The sequence below is a fragment of the Dermacentor albipictus genome, chromosome 6, assembly GCF_038994185.2.
Source record: "Dermacentor albipictus isolate Rhodes 1998 colony chromosome 6, USDA_Dalb.pri_finalv2, whole genome shotgun sequence".
NCBI classification, from domain to species: Eukaryota; Metazoa; Arthropoda; class Arachnida; order Ixodida; family Ixodidae; genus Dermacentor; species Dermacentor albipictus.
In genome coordinates this window covers 33,198,307-33,216,081 of record NC_091826.1, presented here as the reverse complement: position 1 = coordinate 33,216,081, position 17,775 = coordinate 33,198,307, and the positions used below count along the sequence as shown (strand labels likewise).

General features: G+C 47.2%; 1 protein-coding gene across 2 annotated transcripts in view; it reads right to left on the bottom strand.

The window, feature by feature from the left end:
- Positions 1-386: 386 nt before the first annotated feature.
- LOC139060947 (uncharacterized) overlaps positions 387-17,775 on the bottom strand; it is a 149,264-nt gene continuing 131,875 nt past the window's right edge. Inside the window, exons 1-2 of one of the 2 annotated variants that reach the window (XM_070540303.1) lie at positions 7,261-7,820; positions 387-1,634 (exon numbers count right to left, since the gene is read on the bottom strand). In XM_070540303.1, coding sequence (XP_070396404.1) covers positions 507-1,634; positions 7,261-7,554 — 1,422 coding nt within the window. In that variant the 5' untranslated portion in view covers positions 7,555-7,820 and the 3' untranslated portion in view covers positions 387-506. Of the gene's footprint in view, positions 1,635-7,260; positions 7,821-17,775 lie in introns of those variants that run through there. The other variant, XM_070540304.1, reaches the window with a different exon arrangement.

The following is a 17,775-nucleotide window of genomic DNA, read 5'->3' as shown; positions in this document are numbered from 1 at the left end:
CCCTTCTTTAATGCCTTCGGGCATTCAATAAGGTACAATAAATAAATAAATAAATAAATAAATAAATAAATAAATAAATAAATAAATGCGATGCGATGCGACGCATAAACATTGGTCATGTGTTTGGGACACGGGACAACGCGGTACTACAGCGTAGTATCAAGCACGAACGTCGCCTTGAAATCAATCGCTTTAACAGCCGCATGGCAATAATCGATTGAAAAGAATCGGGGTGAACGTCGCAAGGTCAGAAACCACTCGAGGAGCACAATATTTCGGAACAAAAACTGTGTTAGCACAAGAAATAAACAAAAACGAACGGCCAGTACAGTCAGGAAAAATAGGTTGACAGTTACTAGGGATAGCAAGTTTCCAAAAAACAGATGTCGCATAGCTCACTTTATTTACTAGAAAGGAGATCAAAAATTCCTTAAGCTCCTGTGACACATCTTGGGAAGTGGCGAGGAGGATTCTCCGCTGCAGTGCACATTCTGCGATGACGAAGGTTAGGGTGCTCCTATGATCCCACCGAATATCGAACTACTGTTGAGATAGATACGGAACTCTGCCTTTCCGTCTCGGAGGTAACCGCCATTTTTCAGCGAGTCAATGTCTATATGAAATAGGAGGTGGAAGTGGAGCAATGAGGGGTCATCGCGGTTGCAGGAACAACGCTCGGCTGCTGGAGTGAACAAACATTCACGGAATATTGTTGGATGCCTCGCGTACACTCTCCAGAAAGGCGGCCAACACTTGGAGTCCACCAGCGTCCCGTCAAACTGGATCTTCAGAACAAGCTCAGCTGCACAATCGCCGTACTTCCAAACGGCAATTGTGAAGTACGTGTCCTCCATGTGCCGCACCGTAATCTCGGCAAACTGTTTTGAGCCTTCCTGGCACTGAATAATTTCCTCAATGTTTTCTAGGGTCAGCTGATATGTCACGGACCTACTTCTTTTATTGCGCTCGCGTGTCAACGGCGCACTGGTCAAATGCCGAACGTCACCGCCAAAATTCTCACAACGGGCAATGACACGGCTGGAATCAGGCTTCGGGGAAGTTTGCCGCGAGTGTTCCACGTGGGCTGAGTGTTCACGCTTTCGACGTATCTCATCTTCTTGTTCCGAGCGCAACGACAGCGACCTCGACGTGCTGGCTTCGTTCAAGGGATTTTGCTGAGACGTCCGCTGTTGCGACAGGGTCGAGGAAATCGTGACGGTGATTTGTTCCATCTCGGATTTTAAGTTCTGCTCGCATGCTCCGAGCTCGCGAGTGATCTCGGCGAACCTGGCTTCCTGGTTTCTGACTTCTTCTTTGAGCTCATTGAACTGACTCTGAATCACTGGCAGCAGCTGGTCGTGGTTGAAGCATCCCAACATCGCCTTCACGTCTTCAAGGGCAGCGTTCACGTCTGCAAGGGTCAATGCTGTATGCTCCGAGGACTCCGTGATCGCAGTAGAAACGTCGGTCCTGCATCCGGCCGCGTAGTGCGTTGCCAGGCAGCTGTGCTGGACTCCCTCGCCGCATCGCAAACACTCAACGGTGTGAAATGTGCAGTCGTTCTCGTAGTGCTCCAGCATGCGGTCCATGGTGCCCGTGTACTCGCAGCCGTGAGCTTCGTTCCAGCAGTATACCTTAAGAGGAAATAAAATAAGGAAACCACACATGACGATTTTTTGGACTACAAAACATTTTTACTAAAGCTGCGTTGCATCCCTGTCCCCAACTTTCAAAACGTACAGTTCCGTCCACTCTTACGGTGAACACGGCTCACCGTGGCCACGCTCCGCGGGTTGCCATTGCGTCCGGCGCGGCGGCGCGTCGCAGCGAAGCGGCGCATGCGCACACGGACCTCAGGGAGGCGTTTCGCGTCGTCTGCTACAGCGCTGGAGTTCTGGCTTTGCGGCAAAGCACACTTCGCTGGACCCACAGGTGACTGAGTGCCAGAGGCGGCGTCGCGGGAAAGCACACTTCACTAACTGGAGCATTTTCCAGCTGGTTCGGTCTACAGCTTGTGAACAGCCTGCTTAATCAATATACATTACCAGAAACGACCTTCTTGCCACATAAATCATTTATCGTGTTTTTTTTATAAGTGATGAGGGTAAAAATACAGTCATTTTTTCGCGCTCTTTATTAGGCTGAGGCGTAGAGGCGACGCATGATAGTCGTGTCAGAGACGTCGGCCAATCTGAGCCTGTTGTTAATTTGCTCATGTATTGCTCACTTGCTCAACAATACTCATGTATTCAGCTTGAGTGGTCACTGTTTGCCGAGCTTTACGGGGAACACCCACAATTCTTCCATCCTTCTTCTAAGCCTGGGCGCCTATTCAGTTTTCAGTGGCCCTTTTGTCAACTCGGATATAACGCCTTGAGAATAGTTTTGTAGGCACAGATCTACAATGCGTCATCTTTCTTTTTTCCGTTACCCTCGACATGACTAGTTTCCGAAAGTGCAACGGGGAAATGAAATTATCCTGCAATGTGACAGCGTTTTTATCGCCGAAGTGCCATGGCAACCAGTAACCGAACAAAATGCAATTCATCATGCAAGTCGACAAAAATGCGTTTAATGGAAACACCTGTGGTGTCTCGTTTTTTACGAGTCATCCAAGAATCTTTAACTCGTGAGCGGCCGGTCACTCAGTTGAGTAGCCGTTGGCTGTAGCGCATCATCATATTAAGCTAAGATGGGGCATACCATGACCTAAGCAAGAAAATAAAAGCGGGGGGGGGGGGGGGGGAGGGCTCGGCGGTAGATCGGGCTGACGCCCATGGTCAGTTAAAAAGTAAACTGGCCCGACCACAGCAATCTGGCTTGGCTTTTACAAATGGCGAGCCCGTTTGACGACCACCGGCATGCTGTCGGCAGGCGACACCGGGCCGGCCTCATGACCGCCGGTTTAATTATCGTGGCCGCGTTCGTCCAACACACGGACCGGCCACTTCCCCAGGACGGCAACTGCATCGCTTGTCTGCATTTGGGTTTTAGCCACTCTGTACAGCCCCCCTCCTTCCCCCTAAAAAAGAAAAAGAAAAGGAAAGAAATCAATTCCTCTTACTCTCGAAATTTATCCGATGCCCACCTCTATGACGTAACGCAGAGGCAATGTGTCGCTTCGCACCGTATACCTCGCAATTAGCAAATTATATGCTAATGAGAACACGCATATGGCCTATTGCGAGGAAGTACTGAAATGAAATAGAAGCGAATAGCGTCTTACTTACCCGGCAAGACGTAACTTAAGCTAGAAAACAGACACGTAGATTATAGATTTTCCCCTCCAATTACGTATTCAAAACGGACAGAAACAGCATTCGCATGTGGCGTGTAATGACTCCAAGGATAAAAAAAACAACCAAAAAAATGTCTGCGCCACATGTTTTACTTCACCTAATTAATGTAATCAAATAATTGACCGATGATTCCTCTAAATGAGAATGCGACTTCTCGCGTCAGGTAGCCATCAAAGGGCCGGTACCGCTTCGGTGATTTTGCCCAAACTGTGACAACAAAAATGAATTTTTTTTTTATAGGATGTAGAGAGATGAAAAGGGGGAGTAAAGACAAATCAGTTGCTATGTCGGGGAGGGTACTTTTCTACATCGCGTGTAGCGCTCCATGTCCTCCTACGAGCGACATTAAAGTGTCAATAAGCGAGTCACGAAGCAGCGGAAATCACTTCTTAGTTGCGGTCGAAGTAACATTATTGCCCTCCTTAATGGTAAACTCCATGGCAAACATGATGATGCGTGATTGAAAAATCGCTGTTTAACTTGGTGAGAAATTTATTGCGGGTTTCGGTCGTTTTCTTAAGTGAATTAAGCGAATTCGTTCGAGCATCAAGACATGCGCGAAACGGCGCGCTAGGCTCATCACGTGATGACTCCAACCAAGAAGAGCCCGCCTAATAGGTTTCTCCGTATGCACTACACCAAGTGCTGTGAGAGTAAAATGAAACAGCCCCAGCCTAATAAAGAGCGCGAAAAAACGACTGTATTTTTACCCTCATCACTTATAAAAAACACACTAAGTGATTTATGTGGTGAGAGGCTCGTTTCTGGTAATGTATATTGATTAAGCAGGCTGTTCACAAGCTGTAGACCGAACCAGCTGGAAAATGATCCAATCAGCGAAGTGCGCCTTCCCGCGACGCCGCCTCTGGCACACAGTCACCTGTGGGCAACGTTACTAGACTAGCTTCAGTTGTAAAACTCTCCGCCCGCGCGCTTACAGCCGCTGTCGCCACTTCTGTGACAGCCGCCAGAGGGCAACGCTGTTCCATCGGGCTCCACTGCAGACGCCTCGTCACAGCCTTGAGCTCGTGCGGACGGGCCGCCGTTGGTGCGTGTTTCACGCTCGCTGGCGTTCCCCTTGTCCGAATTAGTGAGACCACGAGAAAGCGATATCCACCTACAGCAATAAGAATTATCGCACCAGTTCGTTAATACTGAAAGAAGGGTAAACTGCACGAAAAGAAGAAACGCATACAGCGAAGCGCAGAAGCTGCGTCTCTAAATGTCGTGTGTTTCTTCCTGTCGTCTTAATGATTCGCGCAGTTTAGGCTCAGGAGCCTGAATATCTGGCCAAAGTGCGTGATTTTAGGATGATCTTCATCCCCACCGAAGCTTGTCACCACGCCAAAGAAGCGCTACAAAAAGAAAGATGAGGTCGGTCTTTGTACCCACAAGCCACACACACACACAAAAAAAAAGAAGCCGGATTTTTTATTCCGTCAAGATGCTTAATCAGCGAAGCTGAAACGTGCGGCCCCTGTGTTTACCACTGGGTTAATCCCGAGGGTTCATTAAAGTATTTCTCAGTTATGAGGTTACACACACAATCGGCTGCGAGAGAGAACGACGTCACTGATGGCATGCCCGCAGTCCGCAGTTGTCGCTTGCGTTCGATGTCTCGAGTTTGCTCGGCGGCATGGTTAGCAGCCATCGCCTGCGATTTGCCGCTGGTGATTCTTTGAAATTAAATTTCTTCAAAACTAAATCTTTCCGTTACGTAAGACCATGAGTGGCTCATACTCCCTTAAGCAATGGCTCATACCCCCGTAAACGTGGCCTCCCCATTACGACGACAGAAGTGAAGCGAAATTCTACGCTAGAAAGATGAACGGCCATGCAGCCAGCTGTGGAAGACGACGACGAACGCGGGAGCAGTGGCACGAGCGCGTGCCGTTGATTTCGCTGAGTGTTCCCGGTCTTCTTTCGTTCTTTCATTCGGAGCGTCCACTTTGGGATTCAGCCACAGGGATGCATGCTTCGCTGTCGAAACATTCCTTACGGAATCTAAACGAATGCCCTGCTAAATTCCTTTCTTTTTTTTTACTATTAAATTAATTATTACTCATTCAATATGACCTTCCTGATTTTATTTAACAGGTAATTCTGCGCTATTCAATGCTATTTCAATAGCTATTAGGAAATTTATGCTCCATAATAATTTCGAATAATCCACCCATTTCTTGGCCAATGCCCCATCGTGGGTAGGAGCCACACGCTTCACAGGCTACAACAACAACAACTGTTACCGGTCGGCACGAGGAATCGCTTTTTTTCACGCCGAGCGAAGCATCGCATTCCTGGGAGCACAGAAAAAGTGGTGCGCCAAACTGTTGACATCGTTCCGATAGCGGCCTATGCAGCCAGGTACGCAGCACGTCGGCATCGTCAGCTGATATTCTTAAGAAACTCGGCGAAGGCTACAGTTCCAAGGATGACATGCTTGCTGAAATTCGCCGTCAACAACGAACCACAGAGTAGACCAACGCTGCACCGCGTGCTTAGTCCGGCCCGCCCGCGTAGCCGGCCAGTGGGGAAGTGAAGCCGGGCGCGACTGCAGCGCCACGAAGGCGCGGGCGGGTGGCGGTTCCGTGCAACGGGGCCGAGTTTTAAAACTGAAGCTAGTCTAGTAACGTTGCCTGTGGGTCCAGCGAAGCGTGCTGTACAGCAAAGCCAGAGCTCCAGCTCTGTAGCAGACGACGCGAAGCGCCTTCCCGAGGTCCGTGTGCGCATGCGCCGCGCCGGCCGCAATGGCGCCCCGAGGAGCGCGGCCACGGTGAGCCGTGTTAAGCCTAAGTGTGGACGTCACTGTACCTTTACATGAAGTAAGGTGTGAACAGTCTATTCGCTATGCTTAAAATCAACCAGCAGTGTCTGCCACTGTCTAAACTTAAAAGATGCATCAAACACGATTACTAGGTATAAGTGAATCACTTAATTATGCTTCTAAATCGCAAGACAGCTGCTCTCAGACAAGAGTCAGCCTTGGTAAGCGAGAATCGAGGAGAAATACGCCCACACTTCAAATGTTCTTGCAGCTCCCAACTCATCTACGGGGACAGCAACATTCTTGTGCACTGGACACCGCCATCTTCTTTTCGCTTGCTAACTTGCTCCTCAAATAAATGCCCTCACCCACTACGGGCCAAGATAACTATTATACACCGTAAAATTATTTACACCCTTAAACGTGATAAAGGGTGTAAGTGTGCCTATAACTGACACCCTTGGGGTGTTATTTATATAACGGACACTCGACGGGTGGGAGGTATAGACACATTTACACCCTTTTTCGCCTTTAAACGTGTAAATTATTTTACAGTGTTGGGTGGCATCGAGGGAAAGGGGGGGGGAGGCTGTTGCTGTTGAGGAATAATGTCCTAAAGTAAAAAAAAAATTGCAGAAATGATAGTTTTTCAGAAGCAATACCATCTTTTATAAGAATAACTAGTGAATTTTGCTGTGAACCCAACTTCATTTTATGATGTTTCAGTGCGAATTTCAAGGGAAAGAAGAATGTTTGAATAGAAAGTGATTAACTATCACTCAAGTGTGACTCAAGTGATTATCTCCAGTTTCCCCTTGAATTTAGCGCAAAAACGACGACCCCATGACGACAGTGTGACGTCGCACATTTCCGAGTATTGTCTTTTTTGTATTTCTCTCCTATCTGTGACACTAAGAAATAAGTAAATACTGATTTCCAACAGAATATTTCACATGAGCCTACAGTGAGTTTGTGTTGTTCTAGTGTGTTAGTTGTGATAGACGCTAAAAAGTAAAATTTAGTCAGGGTTAATTTGTGTACTACAGTACGGCAATAGTAAAAGGGATACTAATCGTAAGCGGTGCAGATATGCCGCCGCGGAAATATGCGAATACTAATGCATAATGTCCCTCGCCCCCTCCCCCCCCCCCCGCCACCCCTTCAAAAAGTAACAGAAATTGTTTCTTTCTGGCTCACCGTCACTGCGTTTGCTTTCCTGGTAGGGAATTCATAACCGAAGCAATCCGCTACTTCGAATGGCTCTCGATCCAACGGACACTGGCCAGCGCCCTCTTCGAGACTGGCTGTGTGGCAAGATTGGCACAGAGCGTGACCACACGGCAACAGCAGCATCTGTTTTGGGATCATGCGGCAGAGGCCGCATACACGTGCACTGGGAACGTCATCGACGAGCCGCGTCGGTCGCCAGTTGACGCCGGCGACGACGTGGTCGCGAAAACGGTGCACCCGTCCTCGTCCGTGATCCGGCATGGCGTCGTCTTCGGGCACGAATGCTGCGCTCGCACGAGAGCGCGGTGGCTTCCTTTACCGAGCTTATCGCTACTGGGTGGCGTCAGACACTTTGCCCAGATAAGCGTCGACGAGAGATAAAATGAGCCCTGCACGCACTGTCGCGTAGAATGGGGAACACTTATCTCACCTTGACCTTCGCAGCGCGGCGAGGAACGATTGCTTCGTTATCGTCGGCGACAGCCGTTCCTTACATCTACCGCCGCATCCGCAGCAGCGGATGCATATTTAATGGGCTTGTTCCGCTGTCACGTGCACTCAGCCGCAACGCGTGGCGAAACGGCCCTCCTTGCCTTCTGGCGTCGCAACCCTGTCGTCGAGACCGACATCTGTGCGCATGCGCGTTCCTCCGTGATGGAAAGCCAGCAGATTTTTGCGCTCTCTCCTGGCGCGCCGGCGATAACGGGGTACATGAGCTCCTCCTGCGATTGGCGCTGTGGCGGCTTGGAACGAGACGACTTCGTTGACGCAACGGAAATCAAGAGCGCGGTGGAATATCTTTGTTCGATACGCGTTCTGTTCGGTTGCTGCAACGTCACAAAGTAGCAGTACGCAAAATTTCTGAGAACGGGGCGGAGAGAGCAGCCAATTGTCAAGCGGTGAACTCCCCGGAAGTTTACTTCCCTCGTCTGCCGGCTGCTTCCACACAGTATACTACAGAACGAAATGTTTGTCGTCTTCCATGAATGAAATCTTTAACTAAAAAATGTATTTTTTTTTCTTTTCAAGCTTAAATACGTTTTCAAGTAGTATTACGTGTGAATACTACAATTTACAACTATTAGTTTCTCTGCGTCGTCCCTTGGTGGTGTCGCACACAGCGAGGAGAGAAAGAAAAAAAGAAACGAAGGCAGCGGTGGCGCACTTTTCAAGAGGGAGCAACAACATTGCAGTGGCTTGCTGGCACCGATGACGGGGTCGATTTCGCTGTACAACCAACGCGCTATTGGTTTCGAGAAACGAAAGCGACGGCGGAATTTGTGTTGGGCCATTTCTTCAAACGCGTTTTGCACCGCCACCCGCTCTCCTTCCTCCTAGAGCAACGCCAGCGCAACAACCTCGCAAGCGGCATTTTCTCGAATTAAACTATGGATTGGATTCGAACGTGCTATTGAGCAGTCGTAGCCGCCGGTTGGATCCAATCCAATCCACCAAACGCGCCATGCGAAGCTGGTCTAGTAATAACCGTATGATCGCTCCCAACTTGGCAACTCCCCGCCTAGCAGACAACGTGCTCGGTTGCACGTTGTCATGTGACGTCGCCATTTTGACGTCACCGAAAACATGGCCGCGCTCCGCGGCTGGCGGCGTCGGCGCGGTGTAGGCCAATCGTGCGCGCCGTTAACCGAACGAAGGCGCCCAACAACGATCTCCGAACGCACCCCAAGGGTTCATTTTCGCCTTTGTTGCCTCCTTCTACAGAGCTCCTTTTCTGCCACGCTTTTTTGCTAGTGAACGCCCCTTTCATAAAGAGAAATAAAGGACGAATATTAGACACGAGAAGGCGCAACGGCGAAAAAAGAAAAACAGATGAGTTGTTGCGTCCGCGCCCGTGACTCGAAATAAAATTCGAACGATGCTTAAGCTGCGCCTTTAAGAGTGGAATGCGATAGCATTCGAACATCCCTGACTGCTCTTCACGCTTCCCGGCATATGGAGCATATGTAATCCTAATGTTAACCTGGAAACTGTGTGTGTGTGTAGTGACTTGTGAAGGAGAGGAAGAGAGAAGTGCATGAACGGCGAGCTTTGTGGCGGAAGCACGGCCTCTAGCATGGTTCTCGATGCGGTGGAGGCGAACGCCAGCTGGAGTTAAAGGGACACTAAAGGTTAGTATGAAGTCAAGTTCAAGTGATAAAGCAATGCTCTAGAACGTTTAAGGCGTCAATATAAGCGCGAACAGACCTTTAGTAACCGAGAAATTGAGGTAAATGCATGACACGATTTGAGTCGCCCCACCGACATTCTGGCACCAGCCCGATGTCGAAGGAACTCCTCATCACAATTTATATCACTATTACTCAACGTCTGGTATTGAAAAGATCATTTCATTATATTATAAGACGGAAGAAAATGCTACTTGTCTACTTCTATTTGATTCTAAGAAAAAAAATAACATATTGACGTTACGCTTGAGTTGTATGGGTGATCGAAAGGTTTCGTTTTCGCTCGACTCTGCGTGCTCGACTTTGGCCCGCGCGCGCTTTGGAGATTTAGTTGTTTCGTTATCACGTCGTGCTTCGATGGACCTGCTGGCTCGCAAAACTTGCATTTGGAACAAGCAGCGAGAATGCCACGCCCATCTTATATCGTGGGATGCGCGATTGGTCCGCGGAACTTGGACAAGGGCAGTTGCAGCGGCGAATCCAACATTACTTATCACTGTGTGGGAGCAAGTGAACCTCTCCGTTCGAAGTGGTTAAGTGCCGTACCTCTGCCACAGTGCGCTGGCAAAGAGCCGGAAAAATCACGTAGAGTGCTTGCTGCACGTTCGTGCAGAATATTACGAGTTCGACGCCGACTTACTGAAGTCGTGTGGAGGGCCTCTCAAAAGTGGCCGCCGCCGTAGTAGTACGCAACGACGCCGGCAGCGCGAGCTTTCAGCAGCAGGTCACGTTCATCAGTGCATAAATCGCAGAAGTCGAGCCCAGCATCGCGAGCCAATGTGTCGTTGTCGGGGTCGTCCTTTGCAACGAGCGTCGAAGTTGGCGTCATAAAATAAAGAGCGAGCTTATCGTCGCGCTTTTTCCCTTCCGCTAGCCACCATAGTTGCGCCGACCTTGGTGGCGCTTTCGCGCTGCTGTCGGCTCTGTCTTGGCTCTGTTTCTGACCGCGCGTTTGCGTTTTGCGTAGAAAAGCCGTAGCGCGTCGGCGGGCGCCGTTTTACTCACCGACGATGCAACGTCACTATGAGACCATGACGTCACCACTCCTCGATCGGAGGGCGGGCGATTTGAACTGCGCTATAGAGGCACGCCGACGCTCCAGAACGCATTTTCTCTTAAAATACGTCTCTTCTTCGCGCAGAAAAAAAAGCGTTTCGAGGTTTCTGGGATGGTATTTCAAGAGTCAACGTTGACCTAATGTTAACCTTGAAGTGTCCCTTTAATGGAAGACACCGGGCGCACCGCTCCGTGGACCTCGAGACGCCCAACGCGCCGGCGCGCGCAAAATGGCGGACGCCGCGGCTGGTCTGTGAACGCCTCGGCCGGTTTGTGCTTGTGAAGGGGTTCGTTTGAGTTTTTGCGCAAACTAATTATTTTGTCTGGTATAGTGAAATTACAATCCGAGAGCTATTGTTTCTGTACGTGTATGCAAGTCGTAGTTTACGATTTTTCTGTGTATTTTAGCTTGTGAAATTCAATTATTTCAGTCAATGTCTTGCATCATATAGAAGCCCTGGGTAAACGTGGGTGTAAAAGCTTTTTGCCGATGCGACACTGGACGCCGGATTTCCCTCGACACGGTCTCCTTAACGCTGTCGCGTGAGAAGCGTCCGCCGCGGTGGGCGCAAGCTGAGGCTACGCTAACTGTGCCCGTCGAAGCTGCCACAGCGCCACTCGTAGCCCGGCTACCTCGCGGCTACTCTCGGACACCGCCGGCGCGGAAACATGGGCGCTTGCAGTCACGGAGGGACGCGCATGCGCGAAACAGGGGTGCGCCACACACTATCGTGTCCCGAAATATTTTGTGGCCGAGTGTACGCCACCATGCCATTGGAAATTGCTCAATAACTGAGACACGACGAGATAACGCCTGCTTTCTTATCGTCACCGAGCGCATTGCACGCCGTGAAAGAAAGTTTCCACGTGGGAACTGATATCGGGGAAAGAAGAAAGCAGATATACGAATGGCTCATTTATACGAAGAAATACTACAGACATCCCTGTAATAGGACAATAAAAATATTTAGTGGTTTAGCCTGATGGGTGAAACATTGAAAGTAATTATGAAATATGATGACGCCAAACAAACCGATACACACAAGAGAAGAGAACGGGGCAAGGCGCCAGTCGCAACTGCAAATGTGGCGCCTTGGCCCCTTCTCTTGTCTTGTGTGTGTCGGTTTGTTTGGCATCTTTCATATTCTATAATGAACAGCTAACAACTAGCTTTTTAAGATATACTGAAAGTAATAGCAAGGTTTAAGCGTAGTGTTTCAACAACTCGGTCGGTGCTGTCGCTACACGCGGCGACGATGTATTGTCGCGATGCAGCACGCAAGGACATTCCGGCTGTGCAGAAGAAACAGCGCCCTGGCAGCTACCAGGCTTCTCAGAATGCTCGAGTTGCGAAAAGCTTTGCCAGATGGCGTTGCGAGCGTCGCACCTCCGTTGTGCACTGTCCATGAGACAGACGACAAACCATCGACGTTAGTCTGCGAAAAGTTATTATCAGTCGGTGCCTGATTAATCCATTGTCTACTGTTACTAGTTAATATAAATAATCTATAATCTCAACATGGTGTAATATGTTTCACGCTATCTTTTTATAAGATTCCGTATTGACGTAAGAAGTCACGCCGATCATACGCGTACGAACTAAGGTCGATCCAAATAGGTCGCGAAGCTTCGGGCGAAAAGCGGTTCACTAAATATTGTCGCCGACATCAGCAAGGGTGGCTACGGGAGCAGCGATTGAAGCGCGACTATGTTTGGAGGGAACGAACATTTGGAAAGAAAAAAATCGGTTTTTAATTCAAGCGAGACAGATTCATTCAATGAAAATAAAATTTCAGTTCAGTCTTATATATTCGTGACGAGTTAAGAAAATACAAGTTTATTCAATTTTATTATTATTAATAGATGCATTTATTTTCGGCGCCCATCGTTACAGGGGGCGTTGACGCCGCTGTCACTCGCAATGCAATACAGCTCTTGAAATGTGCAGAAAGTCGCGCTCGTAAAGTTCACCCGTCGAAATACGCCCCCCTCACTCGTTGTGCTATCGTGCTTGTCTACGTTTGTCTGAATTCGGTGTCGCGGGTACTTTCATCGCTTCCTGACCTGTTCAGTCAAAAGTAGCGAGCTACGACCGCCAGGCAGTCGGCGGCGAGCGCTCGGCCCACGCCTACGCTTGTCTTTGGTGCCGATCTCGCTAGGTGCAACAGCACTTGCTGGGAGCACCTGTCCCATTTGCGGGCGGCGCGGAGCGTGCTTCAACCATCCTGGAGGCCCTCGCCCAGCTTCTATCGTCAGGAGTTAATCACCGGCTGCAAGATGGCCCACTTATCTGGACGCCTGCGCATCAGCAACGTCCAGGGGGATAAAGTCTCGACCGCGCAGCAGCTTCTTCGCAGTCGGCGGCAAGCGCTCGGCACAGGCTTACGCTTGCAGGTGAGGTGTAGTATTCGCTGTTTTTGTTTTTCACATTACTTCATGCTTGCCGCCGTCTGCTGCCTTTCCGATTTGTGTGATGACAATGGAACCGAACTGTGGTTTATGTAGGAAACTTCTGGCCGGCTGACGGCAAATTTCTAACCTGCGTAGAATGCCAACAGAGTTTTCACTTTGGGAAAAAAAATGTGTTCGCGTCGCTGAAAGTACCATGTCGGGCAAAGGAGCTGATAAGCGAGACAGTTGGCGATGCCGTGCTTGTCTAGCGGACAACCAGGCATCGACGGAAGATGAATTAGTGCCTGTTTCAGCATCAGTATCTGAATTAGCAGCAAAGATAGAAGCCTTCCTTTTGCTGAAAGTCGCCATCAACCTCCTTGCCCTAAACGTAGATGAGCTTCTCGCACTGAGAGATACGGTGGATGCACTTCACAAATCGGTGCAGAACGTCGAATATTCCATTGCTTTCCTGAATGGAGAATGAATGAATGAATGGAGAGCATACCTGCGTTTGCATGTACATGAATCGGCGAATTAGATTTGGAATTGACAGCAAGATCAAATCTAGTGCTTCTCAAGTAGAGACAGAACGCCTTTCTTATATATAGGTTGCTCGCAAATAAAAATAAGTAAATTATTTTATAAGTAAAAATAAATAAATCATGTTATAAATAAATATAAATAAAGAAATGAAAAGAACACAATCGTTCTGCTTTGGGGGAACGAAGTTTTTGAGAATGCCATGTCAGAGGTAAGGCTACTATCCGACAGTTTGGTTATGTTTTGATGACAAAACAATAAATTAATAATCGACCCTTGGAAGTAATGATTTCGCTATTACACCATTTACGTTTCCTCCGATAACATTAGTGTTGCGGTTGTTTTGCTGCGTTATTTGTGGAATCTGGTAGAAAAAAGGCAATATTTTTGCAAAGAAAAACTTTCGCCCCTCGTCAAACTATATTTCCAGCAGTTTCGCAAGGAATAAATTTATTGCGTAGGGATAGAGTTTTGCTGGTATGATCATTACAGTCTTTGGAAGTACGTGACACAAATCATACCGAGGATAAGAAAAAGCGTTCCATAAGAGACAAGGGCAGGTAAGCTATCTGAAGTATCTCCTACTTTGATATCGTATCTGCTGAAGCAGCGGCAGACGCCTCACAGCAAACATCGACCTGGGAGAGGCTTAATGCTTGCGATATACATACGGGATGATTAATTGTATCGTTAACATAATCTTTACAAACCACTCATGACACGTTGCAGAATTCTACATTTAGCGTTATAGTCCCAGATGCAGAAATTCTTTGCACAAGAAATCAAACTAATTATACGCATAAATCACATTTTTGATTTTTTTAGCTTTAAGACTACTTCCTTTACACCACAAATTCCTATTTACGAAGTGTAGCCAGTGAATCGTACGGCTATATTCACTAGGAACGAATTCTCAGGATGACATCAGTTTTGAGATTCGTGTTTCGGAAGTTTGCAACAACCTGCGATGGTGCTGCAGCAACATTCTAGCCTCAATGCGTATAAGGCGTTTTTTGTTGTGTGTGTGTGATTTTTGTTCAAATTCTGGTGTTTTACGAGCCGAAACCACGATGTGATGAGGCAACCGTAGTAGGGGACAGCGGATTAATTTTGGCCACCGGGGGTTTTTTGAACGTGCACATAAGCGTGTACGGCACACGGGTGTTCTCGCATTTCTCCCCCATCGAAATGCGGCCGCTGCGATCGGGATTGGTGTGTCGTTAAAAAAAAGAAAAGAAAGAAGCTGAACAACAGCGCATTTTCACCGCAAGTTTGACGGGGCTTGTATCAAAACTGGTGCCACACACGAAATTTCATCAGAAGCGGATGAGCCTTGTGAAGCGGACGAGCCTTGCGTTGCAGTATATCTGCTCAAGTAATTAGTTGAATACTGATTCAATTCAATTATGTTATTATTGAAGTGTGCGCATTGGCTTTCCTTTCAAGTAATGCATACATGTCCGAGTACCTCATAGCAATAAGTAGATTTTTGCCGACCTCCAGAGGCGACTTAAAAAAATGTATCTCTGTCAACATTAAAATAAAACATGCTAGTAGTATAATGCCGTGTTATTCCTCTACGGCATTGCCTTTGTGGGTATTCGAAAAACGAGCACACGGGCCTCGAATCTCTGTTTAAAACAATTAGGAAAAGAACTGCGGCTTCAGACGGGACGCCAGACGAAGTAGTGGACACACGCCGTGGTTCTCAATGGCTGTGGTGTGCGGCTGCTGAGCACGAGGTCGCGGGATCGAATCCCGGCCATGGCGGCCGCATTTTGATGGAGGCGAAATGCGAAAACACCCGTGTGCTTAGATTTAGGCGCACGTTAAAGAATCCTAGGTAGTCGAAATTTCTGGTGTCCTCCACTACGGTGTGCCTCATAATCAGAAAGTTCTTTTGGCACGTAAAACGCCATAATTTTTTTAACGAAGTAGTGGACGCGGCAGGCGGTATCTGGATGACGGGGAACACGCCTCCCAAATTTCCAAGCACTGAAGCAGCACGGTGACGCAATCATTCTTGTGTCCTGCTCCTCACTTATCATTTCTGAAGGGTCGGGGGTTCAATTCCCGGGGGTCACGGGTGGGCGCGATTGGCTCTTCCTAGGCAGTGTGACGCATCAGAAGCTGATCACAAGGACGCAACCATTCGAGGACTGCGGAATGGAAAGGCGATGCACAGCAGACCGAGATTCAAGCGATTGCGGCGAAACCTTAACGATGATAAATGGTCCATATGGACTTTGGACAAATGGACGCTTACACTCCGAGCGTTGAACAGGACCGGTCGCTTTTTAAAAATAAATTTAATGAATTGGTACAAAAACACATACCCCTGCGAGTTGTTCGGTATAACCATCGAGCAGCGTGGTTTAATGCATCCCTAAAACGTATCTTGAACAGGAAGAAGCGGCTCTTTCGCCAATATAAAAAAACGGTACACAATTCATAGCTGGCGTGTGTATCAGCAGGTTGCTTCACTGTTTAAAAACGCAGTCAAAGAAGCTAAACGCGTTTTCTTTTACAATACACCTCCATCTCTCCTGATTGAAAATACTAAAATTTTTGGAAAACTCTCAAGGGTTCCCAATGTAACACAATATCGTTAACTGAGTTAGATGACGGTGTTGTTCCGCAAGAAGAATGTTCTTCTGCACTCAATGAAGTGTTCTCGAAATCATTTTTGCATAACGCGTTGCCCTGTGCTTCTCTACCTGAAGTTGTTAAGATCAATTTTCCTCAGATCGAGCCATTGTTAATTGATTACGATATTGTCGTGAACTAGATTCGTAAGTTACAGATCTCGTCATCGTCACGAATAGACGATATTAATTCTAGGTTTTTGAAAAATACCGGAGTGTACTCATCCATAATTTTGTGCAACATCTTTTCGCAATCTAAAATCCTTTGGTAATCAGCACGATAGAATAAAGTCGGCAAGGTGGTTCCATTATTTAAGTCTGGCGTCGTGAATTCACCTTTAAGTTACAGGCCGATTTCTCTAACAAGTGTGCCATGCAAAATTCTAGAGCATATAATGTACTCTAATCTCGTCAACTTTCTAGAAACAAATTCGTTTTGTTCATCTCGTCAGTATGGGTTCCGTAAATTGTTTTTCTTTGGTACTAAATTTATTTCATTTAAACATCAAATCGGTGCCGCGTTGGATAATGGATTTCACATTGACACCATCTTCATAGACGTTTCTAAAGCATTTGATCTCGTCTCTAACGAATTACTTTCTCTAAAATTAAATACAATCAACATTGAGCGTAATATTATCTCATGGATTGAACGCTTCTTATCGAATAGAACACATTTTGTCTCAGCTAACAATTTGACTCTTCGCTTTGCCCTGCTTGCTTTTTCTGATTTATATTAATGATTTGCCTTAGTGTGTAGCGTCGTCCATAAGGTTATTTGGAGACGAATTGTGTCATTTACAGAGTAATATCATCAAATTCTTACAGTAAAACTACAGTCTGATCTAGACACGGTAATTAACTGGTGCGACACTTCGAAAATGTCACTTAACAGCCGAAAGTGCAAACTAATGAGGATTTCCCGCCATACTGCTTCTTCTAACTTATCCAACTATCGCTTGAAGAACTCTGTACGCGAAGAAGTCAGTTCCTATATATACTTAGGCGTCCATATAACATCTAATTTTTCCTGGCAAACACACATAATCCTCATCACTAACAATGCTAACCCTACGCTTGGTTACCTCCGTCGCAATTTCTCTATGGCACCCGCTAACTTAAAGCTACTTCTATACAAAACACTAATACGTCCTAAGCTTGAATATGCCTCTTCTGTATGGGAGCCCGGCTTGGATTACTTAGCAAATGCAATAGAGTCTATATAACATCGTAGAGCACGTTTCATTGTTACTAACTATTGTCGGACATGAAGCGTAACATCTATGAAGGCTACATTAAACCTCCCTCTGGCTACATTAAACCTCCCTCTCCTCTCATACCGTAGGAAGTTAGCACGCTTATCACAGCTGCAGAAAACTTATTATTACAATCCGGCATTAAACAGTGAACTTTCGTCCGAACCTGCATACATATAATCTTGAACTGACCATCACCATAAATTGGGCGTTGCACACTGTCGCACGAACCAATTTTTTTATTCATTTATTCCTAATACTACCATCGAATGGAATCATCTGCCGCCCTCAATTGTTAACATAAGCGATACGTCTGTTTTTAGAACTACTATTGAAGGATGCATTTGTTGATCCGCACTTTCAATTTTTTTTCAATATTATTATACCCTGTTATCTGCACATGCT